At 55.8% G+C, this 12,043-nt stretch overlaps 1 protein-coding gene across 1 annotated transcript; it reads right to left on the reverse strand.

Moving 5' to 3' along the window:
- Nucleotides 1–659: 659 nt before the first annotated feature.
- BOK (BCL2-related ovarian killer) lies at nucleotides 660–9,065 on the reverse strand. The gene is made up of 5 exons (XM_006902923.1): nucleotides 8,961–9,065; nucleotides 8,281–8,529; nucleotides 6,198–6,326; nucleotides 1,242–1,405; nucleotides 660–815 (listed from the first exon to the last, which is right to left on the reverse strand). The coding sequence occupies exons 2-5, from the start codon at nucleotides 8,498–8,500 to the stop codon at nucleotides 690–692; spliced, it is 639 nt and encodes a 212-aa protein (XP_006902985.1). The 5' UTR covers nucleotides 8,501–8,529; nucleotides 8,961–9,065; the 3' UTR covers nucleotides 660–689.
- Between the last annotated feature and the right edge of the window lie 2,978 nt (nucleotides 9,066–12,043).

The raw sequence follows: 12,043 nt of genomic DNA on the forward strand, positions 1-12,043 counted from the left end.
ACTGCACCAGAGGACATTGACATCCTCATACACACAAGTAGACAGGAGGAAACCAGAGATGCGAATTCCAGGTTCGGGGTGTTGATGCTTAAGGGTGGTGAGCTTGTGGTGATGGGAGTGAAACCATCTGGAAGGACCAGCCAGGCCAGTGCACCATCCATGAAGATACAGGGTCGTTTGGTTGTGTAATTGTACCACAATAAATACACACGCATATAAATCTACCCCTCAGGCCACTGTATAGCCGTCCCTGGTGGGTATTGCCCTCCACCTCGTGAGCTCCCAGTGCAGGCAGACTTTTTCTAGCCCTCACCTCTCTCCAACCTGTTGAGAGATAGAGGGGAACTTCTGGATGGTGGCCACAGAGAGGCATCACCTCATTCAGGGATCACAGGAGTCAGGGTTTCCTTCTGACTGAGAAGTTTCAAAGGAAGGAACCAGGTCTCTCTGGTGTGTCCAGCACCTGCTCCAGGAGTGGGGGTGCTGCCCAAGGACTGCCATGCGTGTCTGGCTGGGGTGTTGTTGGGGCCACGAGTCAAGCTCTTGGTTCTAAAACATCCCACAGCCAAGCCCACAAGCTTCTGCCCATCCTCAGGGCCCCTAGCCAGTGGGGAAGGAGGGATGCTCCCAGTCTGCAGCCTTCTGGCTCATCCCAGTATCCAGGCTGCGGCCACAACAGGGTCAGCGGCTCATCTCTCAGGCAGGAGCATAAAGAAAACCGTCTTCAGGAAGCGACCGAAGCTGCAGAGCGTGACCACCAGCCAGTGGGAGCGGAGGCCTGGGTCTGTGCTGACCACACACTTGAGGACATCAGTCTGGAGGGAGGAGACCACGTCAGAGATGCAGGGACTGCAGGGATCAGGGCGGGTGGGCTGGGGTATAGGGACCCTTCAGAGCAGGCAGTGAAATGGGGGGACCTGATGTCCTCTTGCCATACCCTAGCCAGGTCAGGAGCAGGGTCTCTCCCCATACCCACCCTCTACAATCCACCCCTTCTGGACCCCACCACCATCACTCCTTCCATCTCACCCCCACCCACCTGCACCCCCCTCCACTGTCTCTATCAGCCCCTCCACCTCATCCCCCTGGTATGCACTACCCCCCTCTCCACGCCCCCTCCACCTCAACCCGCCTGCCATCTGTCTGACCCCCTCTGGACCCCACCCTGCTCACCCATCCAGCCCTTACCCTGTTCATTCACTCCTCTGCCCCCCATTCACCCATCTGCTCCCTCTACTCACCCATCCACCCCGCCTCCGCAGCCACACTGCCAGGGTCTTGCGCACAAACTCCCCTAGGCAGTCCACGAGGGCATGGACCATGGCTGGCTGGGCCTGCCGCACACAGTCCACAGCCAGCCCTGCAGCCACTGCATACAGGGACACCACCTTGCCCCATGTGATGCCTGTAAACAGAGAGGGGCTCATAGGGCATCTGCAGGGACACCTGGGCACCAGGGCCCATCTGGCTCAGTCCTCCTGGGCTAGGTCCTCGACTCTACTGGGTCCCTGGGAACTGACCTCACCTGCCATGCTGAGAGTCAGCCTGGGGGCCAGAGGCCAGCCCCTCCATGCAGCTCCCACCCTGATGGGGACCTAGCTGAGTCAAATGACTAGGTGGCCAGCCCTGCCCAAACCTAGTCCATCAGTCCTGTGCATCTCCAGGTCCTCAGTTCTGCCGAGGTTCTCCAGGACCCTTGCACTCACTCAGCCCCCATCTGCCAGAGGGGCAGGCAGTTACCCCCGATGCAGTGTCCATGTCCCCACAAGTCTGTAGACCACCCGACTTCCCAACAGAAACTGAGATGAAGGTGTCACCAGCCCCCTTCCAGCTGCCCCTCGGTCCCCCTCGTGGGCCCTGGCTCCATGCATCACTCCCACCCTCCTCCTGTCACTTCAGGGCACCGGACCACCCAGGGCCTCCTCTTCTAGGTACCCCAAGCTAATCACATCTGGGCAGAATGTACCCAAGTGGGCTCAGGGAGGTGAACTAATACTCTCACCACCGCAGACATGTCTATCCCGTGAGGAGGGGAGGCCTCAAAGTAGGGGAAACTCACACCTCTGTCTACTGTCCCACAGCACCAGGCTGTGTTCATGTGAAACCATAAATCAGGTGTCACTCTATGATCAAAATGTACCTCACGTGCAGGGACAAAATCACCTGAGCTGTCCAGGGGGCCATTTGCGGACCCCACCTCCATAGGAAACTCCTGACATCCAGGTCGCCAGCCCCTGGGCCCACTCCAATCCTCCTAGGGTCCTCTGAGGCCAGCAGGGACACCCAGTGACTAGGACCTGCTGGTATACTCCCTGATGAGAAGCTGTTGACCAGGCAGGGGCCCCCAGGGCTGGAGCTCTGCTCTGCCCTTGTCCATCCCATCTGTGCCCAGCAGTCCCAGCCCTCTGCTCACAGGAATCATAATGCTATCATCACCCTAAAAAGAAATCCCACAGCATTAGCTGTCACAACCCCCGACCTCAACCCCATTCCCATCTCTGTGAATGTGCTGCATTTGGACAATTCGTGTAAAGGGTTTCTGCAAGGATGTCAGTTTAAAGATTAAGGTGCATCTGTCCTAAGTCATAGTTTTCTGCCCCATGTCACAGCATTTTGAACTGCTTTCTAGGCATCTCAAAGTGGGACAGTGATTAAAGACAGGAGAATCAATGTCTTTCAGCTGTGGTGCTGGGAAGAGTACTAAATATCCCCATTGACTGTCGAAAGAACAGGTGAGTCTGTCCTGAAGAAGTGCAACTAAGGGCTCCTCAGAGACAAGGATGGTGAACCTTCATCTCACATACTTTGAGCCTATTGTCAGAAGGGGCCAGTTCTTGCAAAAGGGCATCAAGCTGGGAAAGGTGGAAGGTCAGATAGAGAGAGATGGCTGGTACAGTAATTGTAACAATGGGCTTGAGCACGGCGTAGAGCTCCAAGATGGAGCAGGACAGGGTGGGTTCAGCTCTGCTGGGGCAGCACAGGGCAGTGGACTGGAGACAACAGGCTGCCACCGACTGACGCTTTCCTCCTGTGGCTAACAGACGCACTCGGCTGGTCAGATCACCCATCTCACTGCCTTGGGACTTGGTGGTGTCAGCGTGCAGGACTACACTCTGGTCAACCATCCTCCTGTGATGAAATACAAGTGGTCCTCGAGTTTGACTTGGGGAAGGGCTGCTGTGGACGTGGGGATCTTGTACCTGTTTGCATCTTTGCTTTCACATCTCTCAGGTATGTGCACATACGTGGGTGTGTATGTGCAGCAGCGTGGACCAAGCCCTGTAGCAATTCTAAGCAAACTCAGAGGAGCTGACAAACGCCTGCAGTCCCTCTGACAACAGGCCTCGCTTTCCCACTTCTTTACCAGCACTTGTTTTCCAACCTTCTGGTAAGCATCATCCCAGTGGGGATGAAGAGGCACCTCACTGGAGGTGATTTGCATTTCGAGCCTGTTGCACAGTGAGTTAAGTGCTGGACTGCAAACAGTTCAGTGGTTCAAGTCTACCAGCCACTTGGAGGGGGGGAAGCCAAGGCCAATACGGTGACCTCAGAAGGCCCCGAGCAGGTGTGTGGTGCCAGTGTGGGCCAGTCAGCACCTCCAACAGCAGTGGTGTGAGCACCTGCTCACGTCCTGTGGTCTGTCTGATGTCTTCTCTGGGGAAGTGTCAAGTCCTCTGGCTGTTTTAGGTTCTCCATTGTTGAGTTGTTGGAGTTATTACCACTTGATTTCTCTGCGGTGAAATATTTTGCTTTTGTAGTAAGTAGACAAAATTTCTCTTCTGAAGGGAAGTTTGAGCCCAAAGTAAGCGCAGAGGCCAGAAGGGTGCCCCCCGGCCATCTCTGCCATGCCAGTGCACGCCCAGACCCGCACAGCAATGCAAGGCGGGGAGACGTCCAGTCGCTCAGCAGCAGACAAGGACTGACCTGCCCACCTGGCAGCAGCTTGGGCAGCAGCTTGGCTTCCAGGGCCCCCGAAGTCCCCACCCTAACCCTGATCTTGTCTGGTTTGCTCAGAGAGGTCAAGAAAGCACCTGTGAGGCCATGCTCCTACCGTGACCAGGCCATCCAGAACAGGAGAACCCAGGCGGGATGTGGAGGTGTTGACAAACAGAACCCCAGATGTAAAGTGACCTTCCAGCAAATGAGACAAGACATCTATGCTAACCCTTCCTCAGGGGACCCTTCCAAGCATTCCTGGGAGCATTCACCTCGGGAGTGTGGGTGAGCATGCCCAGTCTGGGCTTTGTCTGTTCACCCTCCAGACACCCAGCTACACCTCCCCAGAGCCCTGATCTCATCTCTCCAGACACAGAGTCCCCCATCTCCCCCACCACTCCAGCACCAATCCCCCCATCTCCCCAGATGCCCATCTCCCACCTCCCTAGATGCCTGGCTTCCACCCCTCAGGGACCCTGGCCCCCACCTCCCCAGGCCCTTACCTCCACCACTCCAGGTGCCAAGCCCCCCTCACCTTCCCAGATGCCCATCCCCCAACTCCCCAGGCCCTGACCCCCACCTCTCCAGGCGTCACACCCCTATTTCCCCAAATGCCCACTCTCACCTCCCCAGATGCACAGCTCCCACATTCCCAGATGCCTGGCCACCATTCCCTATGCACCCTACCCCCACCCCCCAGGCACTCTGACCTCTACCTCACCAGGTACTGGCCCTCACTTCCCCAAGCGCCAGGCTTTCAACTCCCCAGGCGCTCACACCCCCTCCTCCCTAGGCCCCCATCTTCCCAGGCACCCGGCCTCTACTTCCACAGGTGCTCAGACCCCCACCCCCGCCCCAGAGCCCTGGCCCCCACGTCCCCAGAGCCGCTGAGGGCCAAGGCTCCCTCAGGACATCCTTCCTTTTAAAGGCAACTGGAGCCAAGGCTCATAAACCACAGACAATCCCTGGGCTCCGGCCCATGGCCACCCACACACAGGCGCCAACCCAGAGCACAGTGGACAGTGGGGGTGCCTATTCCTGCCCCCTCCCTGCCCTTGGCCCTCCCATCTCTGTCCCTCACCCCTGGACTGCCCACTCCTGAATACTCACCCCCAACCACCTATCCTGCACCCCCACCCCTGGATCTCCCACCCCTGGTACCCACAGATCTAACTGGACACTTGAGTTGGTGTCAGTGGATCAGGGTGCAGATGCAGGAGGCCTTCCCGCCTGCGTGCCCCCAGCCTGCCATTCACTGGCTGCTCTGCCCCCTCACACTGAGGCACCAGCTCCAGGAGGGACTAACCTGGCACCTGCCCCACAGGTGTGCCTGAGCCTCTCCCTGGCAAACTTCCTGGGGATCTGCACTCCAGCCCCTCCCGTCCCCACATCCCAGCCCAGGATCCATGAATATCAGTCAGCCACCCGTGTGAGCATGAGGGGTCAGAGGAGTGGGTAGGGGACGCCAAGGTCAGCAGTTCCCTTCTCCCGGGCCATTTCCTCCTCTGCAGGTGGTGAAAGCCACTCGGCCAAACAGGACACCTGATGGGGCAGGCTTCTGAGGTTGCAGTCTCTTCCATGGGGGTGCACAGCTGGACTCCCAAGGTCACAGCCAACTGGGGACTCCCTGGCGCTGAGCGCCTGGACTAACACCTGTACGCACCTTGAGGGCGGGGTGATCTGGGCTGAGAGGTGACAGGGTGGGAAGGGCTGGAGTTCTCAGAGGGCAGGCAGTCCTGGGGGTGGTGGCTGGGGTAGGACCACCTCCTCACAGGGTGTCCCAAGAACCAGGAGGGGTCAGTGACCCCGAATGACCATGTCGGGGAGACAGCCCCTCCCTAGGACCAGACTTCCCTGTAACTTGCTTCTGACCCACAAAATTCAGTGATGACCCAGTGACCACTAAAGAGCCTTGCCCAGCCATCTTAGAAAGTCCCGCAGGCAGCAGTCATGCGGTCAGGGTTCCACATGAGACCACAGGCAGATTCTGGCTAACAGTACTCCTCACGCTGGCCAGAGCCAGGCTCCCCACAGTGGCTGAGCCTAGGCGTGTCTAGTGTGTCCACCTCCCCCTTCAGAGCACCAGGGTGGACTAAGGCCCTGGTTTGGGTCAGGCTGTCTCCAGATGATAAAGCACCCCAGCGGTGTTTTGTGAGGACCTAAGGTGAGGCCAGAGTGGGCCATGGGCAAGGCAAGAGGTAAAAGAGAGAGAGCATGTGGCTAGGGGCGCCCAAGAGAAGGTGTGGACGTGGCCCACTTACCTGCAGAGAAGATCTGTGTGGCCACGGCCAGGAAGGCGTCAGTGACCATGCTCTCGGACTGCAGGGAGAGGTTCAGCTGGCGAGCGACGTTCCGGTAGACGCTGGGCCGAATCATCTCCAGCTCGTCCCCTGCACAGACGGTGGTCTGAGGGCCCATTTCACGTAACCTGAGGCCTTTGCCTGAACTCATCACACCTCACCTCATTTGACCCCTCTGCAGTCAAGGACAAGGGGCTCTCGTGTTGCTGTGCTCCCTGAGACCTAATCTGAGAACTGGGGGCCCTCCTGACAGCCCAGCCCTGGGAGTCGGCTGGGCCGGTGAGGCGGGAATCAGGAGCATGGGCCAGGCGCCGGGTGCGTGAGTCACAGCCTGAGGGCAGCAGAGGGGAGCGGCAGGGGGGACACGGAACTGCCAGGGTGCAGAGCCCCACACCCACCCCACCTCTGCCCTGGGGCATCATGGCTGGGAGGTGCCCCTGGCAGAACTGAGCCCAAACACTGGGTCCCTTGGTGCCCATCCTGTGCTAAAGCCAGGGTGGCAGTCAGCTCAGGCCTCTCAAGGCCCCATGCTGTCATCTACAGGGGTCTGTGCAGCTGGTCACTGCCCAAACCTGTGTGCCACGCCAGCCTGCATGCCACACCACAATGTATGTACCTCCAAAGGGAAGGCAGAATGTTGCAGGTCAGACCTTAGCGCTCACACAGCCCCCCCACTTGGCAGCTGCACTACCGATTAATTAAAACGCAGGCCCAGGAGGGCTGTGGGGGGGAGGGGTGCCATGGAAATTTCCCGGGCTGGCCTGGCTGTTCCCACGCAGCTATGAGCTGCTGAGACTAGCCCCTGGAGTCTGGCCACTAGGGATATGACTCCAGGGGCTCGCTTCTTCCTGTGGGCCCTGCCCGGGCATCAAGACCCAGAGAGACTAAGGGATAAGGAGATAGGCTGGCCACATGTGTACCAGGAAGTCTAGGACCCACTTGCCATTTGGAACGGGCTGAGCCCTGGACACTAGGGATAAGGGTATTGGACAAGGGCCTGGAGGTAAAGCTCAGGAACAGTTCAACCTGCACTTGACTGGCCTGGCGTCCCCTCTTCCTCTCCAAGCTCCCAGACTTGAAGCAGGGGGAACCCTAACCCTTGGGTCACACAGCAAACCAAGCCAGAGGCAGAGATGGCTCTGGTCCATCCTGCAGCCAGAGGAACCGCCCAGGAGCCTCCAGGGAGCGGAAAGCTCTGGGAGGAGTGGGGGGGACACAGCTCAGAGAGCAGCCCTGCACCCAACGCCCTGCCTTCTGGCTCAAACTCACACCTTCCACATAGAAAACACTCCTCTATTTAGCCCTGGAGTGACACCACCCCTTCTTGGAGAGCCTTCAGCACTGCCCCCTGGGGCCCACCTCATACTCCTGGGCTTGCTGGTGGACATGGGGTGCCTGGTCAGTGCCAACACGGTGTGAACAACAGGAGGTCCTGAGGCAGCTGAGAAGGTTTGACCACACCTCAAATGGGGGCTCCCTCTGCATGCCAGAGAGTGACCATTTCAGGTGCCACCTGTCCTTCCCAGCCCCCAAGAGGGCAGTTTCTACTCCCTCAGGCCCCTGGACCATCAAATTCCAGTGGTGACAACCCAGTTCCAGCAGTCAGGACCCTGGGAGAGTCCCTAGGCTGTCACCCCTAAAAATGTAAACACTGGTGTCCACCCTGCTGGTCTCCGCAGGGTTCTGTCCACCAGCATCCCCACATCCCCTGGGAGACCATTGGAAGGAAGAGGTCAGGCAGGCGGTAGGCACTAGCCCTAAGGTTCAGTTCAAAGCAAACACAGACCACGTGTCCCACAAAGGCTTTCTGTGCCCAGATGAGTACAGAGGTCAGACCCAGGTTTAGCCACCAAACCTTCATTGTTTGAGGACGTTCTGCTGTTTGTGGCCAGAAGGCCTAAAATCTGGGCTGTACCGGGCAGGTCTAGAAGCGTACGCGGGAGGATGGGGGCTCGGCCTGGGTGGAGCTGCCTCGCCCCTGCGCCGCCCTCCCGGTGGGAAGCCGAGGCCGCGAGGTTGGCGAGGTCCCCTGGGCGGTACTCACCCAGGCGCAGCAACACGGCACACACCTCGGCCAGGCGGCCACCCGGGGGCGCGGCGCGCTCGGGCGCGCTCCAGGCCAGGCCGGCGCGCAGCAGTCGCGCGTGCACGAACTCACGGCCGAGCGCCTTGGCCTGAGCCACCAGCTCCTTGTCGGTGGGCGAGCGGTCAAAGGCGTCCATGATCTCGGCAGCGAAGACGGAGGAGCGCCGCAGCACTTCCATGGCGGGGACGCGGGCGGGAGGCGCCGCACCTGCAGGCAGACAGCGTTCAGTGAGGAGGGACAGGCGACCCGAGGCACGTAGCCAGGAGGCCAGGCCAGGCGTGGGGAGGGGGCTCCGCGGCGGTGCCCAGCTAACGTCTCCGTGCGCCAGGCCGGGACGTACAGAGGAACCAGCCGGAGGGGCGCGCCCCTGGTAGCCAGTGGTCACACTGCCTTCTAGTTTAGGAATCAAGTCAGAACGACTCGGGCCGCACCAGTCCGTGGTGGGAGGGACCGGGAAAGCGATTCGCCCTGCGGCCGCCCTGTCCTAGTTGGAAGAGGAGGCCGCGCGCCGAGGGGCGAGGGCGCGGCCCAGAGTGCCCAAAAGAGGCAGGACCCCGGCTCCCAACCCAGGAGCAGGGCCAGTCACCTCCGGACCTCCCCAGCCTCCCTGCACCCAAGGGGCGGATGCCCCGGCTCACCTCTCCCGCCGCATGGCGCGCCGGCGGGGGCGGAGTCCGGGCTTCACGACCTGCTCGCCGCCAGCTCCGCCGATCTCAGCCTTCCATTCAAACCCATAAGGACGCGCGCCCCACCCCGGCGGCCGCTCGGTCCACGCCCGCGCCTGGCAGGAGCGCAGGACCGCGGATCCTCCCAGGGCTCTCAGGGGCTCTGGCTGGGAACTTGTCGGACGAGGGGAGTTCGGGGCGAGTACTCACCGACAAGAGGAAAGGCTTGGGGCTTCGCCTTCTAAGGGAAAGGCAATCGGGGGGGAGGAGTTGAGGAGCCGCGCCAGGATCCGCCCTTGCCACCTCCTGATTTAAGGAGGAACGCGCGGGTTTTGGGGATGGGTTGGGAGCGGGTGACCAGGAAGGCCGTGGGGCGTGTGTCAGGTAGTCAGGGACTAGCTAGCCTGGACTCCGGTCGCTAGGTTCCTCCCGGCTACGCTCTGAAACCCTGTTGTCCATGAGAAATGACTGCCTAGAGGCCCTTATGGATTCTGGATAAGGACGCAGCTCGCATCTGGATGCATCTGGCGAGGCCTTGTCTGACGCCTGCACTGCACACATCTCCCACGCGGCTTGCTTTTGCTTTTCATAAACAGTTACTGTTCATGAAGGGTTTTCTTGGCTCCCTGGGTGGTCATTTTTCTTGATGAGATTCTGATATCTTCCAGAAGCTCAATTACAGATCTGTGATGGGTCAGAAATCAACGCGTCGTTGGGAATGATGGGAGGCAGAGAAGTAGAAAATGCACCTTTCCCTAACCCAGAGAAGGTACTGGAAAGGAGCCTTGGTGGCCCAAGGGTGAGCACTACACAGCTGCCTAACTAGAGAAAGATGGGCAGGCTCCCCTCCTCCCAGAGTACAACCTGGGATTTCTTGTGGAGGTGGCCAAAACTTGGACTCAACCAGATAGCAGTGGGCTTTGTTTTGGTTTTAGTTCTTTATATTGAAAGGTCATCTTTCCCTCACTGAACTGGAGCACAATTCTTGTCATACTTCAACTGTCTAAATAGGTGAGGGTCTGTTTCTTTATTCTGCTGGTGCATCTATTCCTGACTCACCTGCACAGTTTGACCTTGTGTATTCATACACAACACTTAGCCAGGTGGAGAAGACTCAGTCCTGACAGGTGCACGCAGGAGAGCTCTTGTGGCCAGGAGCGGGTTGTCTGCTAACCTAGAGGCCACATGTTCCTCTGCTCACTGTCTGTGGGAATCCACCGAGGCTCTGAGGGAGAAAATCTCCCATGGAATTTAGCACTGACTCACCGGAGGGTCAGCTAGGAATCCTTCTAACTCGTTGGCAGTGGCTTGGGTTTTTATTTTTTTCAAGTGCATATCTCATGGACCATAAACACATCTTAACAAATTCCAAAGGACTGCGGTTAACGCAGTATCCTCTCTGAATTTACCTGAACTCAGCAACAGAAAAACAAACCAATCAACCTAGACAGTCTCCAAAATCTTAAATTTGAGACTTAACTAACAAATGAATCAAATGAGAAATCACTAGTTGAAGTGGAGTGCTGTGAAAGGATCAGTAATTTCAATGATTGTAAGATACAGCTAAAGCAGTGCTTAGAGGACCATTTATAGCTTTAAAAAAGGTTTCAAAATAATTTTCTACACTCCCAACTCAAGATTGAAAACCAAATTCAACTAAAGACCAAAGGAACTAATCAAGAAACAACGAAGCAATGCAAAAGAGAGGATTCACATAGCCAAGAACTGCTTCTTTTTCCCCTTCTTTTTTTAAATGAAAATTTAAATTAAATTTTAATGAAAGTTTATAGAGAACCTGGATTTCCAATCATTCATTGTTGCACATTTTCTCCCTGTCCACACCCCAGTTCTCTTTTCTCTATGAAAAACGTTTCTTTCATTGTTGTGCAATCCCCTCAATCCACTTGACTTTGCAGCTCTTATTCTGGACTATTGTCATGCAAATAATACCTAATTACATGTTCCTTTTAAGCAGTTCTATTCCTTGTCTGTTTCAATGCAGTGTACATTATTTATCTCCTCTTTTCTTAGTTTTCTCCCAACCCCCATATCCATCCTGTTTTATAACATTGGCATTACACAGGATTTGTCCTTTTGTGACTAAGATATTTCATTCAGCATAATATCCTCCAGGGTCACCCATTTTAGATAATATTTCATGAGTTCTGGCTTTTCAGTGCTGCATAGTATTTCATTGTGTGAATATACCAGAACTTCTCTATCCATTCGTTTATTGATGGGCACTTGGGTTTGCTTCCATCCCTTTGCTATTGTGAACAAAGCTGCATAAACATGGATGTTCATATATCTGCCTGGGTGGCAGTTATGGTTTCTTAGGGGTATATTCCCAGTATAGGAATTGCTGGGTCAAATGGTATCTCTATTTGCATCTTTTTGAGAAGGTACCATACAGCCTTCCATAGTGGTTGCACCATTTTACACTCCCACCAACAGTGGATAAGGGTCCCAGTTTTTCCACAATCTCGCCAGTATTTGTTGTTTGCTGCTCTGTTGAATTTTGCTATTGTTACTGGGGTAAAATGATATTTCATAGTTGTTTTGATGAGCTGCTTCTTTTAAAAGATTAATTTGAAAAATTATTAATAAATCCAAAGCCATTGAGTCGGTTGCTACTTCAAGTAGCATCAAGATTTCCAGTCCATAAGGGAGGTCTTGTGGCTCAGTGATAATTCACCAGCAGCTCTGTGGGAGAAAGAGGACTGCTTTCCTGTGTGATTTACCACCTCTGAAAATTTGCTAGAGGGTCAGCTATGGGTCGTTTCTGACTCCACCCAAATATAACAACAACATGGGAAGAACCTGTCTTTTTTTTTTTTGAGGTTAGTTATGGCTTTAATGTAAATTTCTGTCAACCCTATATTAGTACATGCCAGACAATGTCAGAAATGCAGTGTAACTTAGCTTCAGTTTCTATATTTAATTTCATTCCTTGAAATACAAATAAAAGTGTCATAAAATGAAGTAAATGTACATTATTATTTGCTTACTGGACTGCGACAGCTCCAAGTAGCACTTAAATAAATTATACACATACA

Source organism: Elephantulus edwardii, unplaced genomic scaffold (genome assembly GCF_000299155.1).
Source record: "Elephantulus edwardii isolate Elephantulus edwardi_28Jun2011 unplaced genomic scaffold, EleEdw1.0 scaffold00472, whole genome shotgun sequence".
In the NCBI taxonomy this organism is placed as follows: Eukaryota; Metazoa; Chordata; class Mammalia; order Macroscelidea; family Macroscelididae; genus Elephantulus; species Elephantulus edwardii.

Bases quoted from the DNA above. Each gene is read 5' to 3' on its own strand.
- BOK (XM_006902923.1), bottom strand. From the start codon at position 8,500: ATGGAAGTGCTGCGGCGCTCCTCCGTCTTCGCTGCCGAGATCATGGAC. The intron at 1,406-6,197 runs GTAAGTGGGCCA...CTCTGTTTACAG, and splicing joins CACACAGATCTTCTCTGCAG to GCATCACATGGGGCAAGGTG. The intron at 816-1,241 runs GTGAGTAGAGGG...TCCTCCCTCCAG, and splicing joins TGCGGAGGCGGGGTGGATGG to ACTGATGTCCTCAAGTGTGT.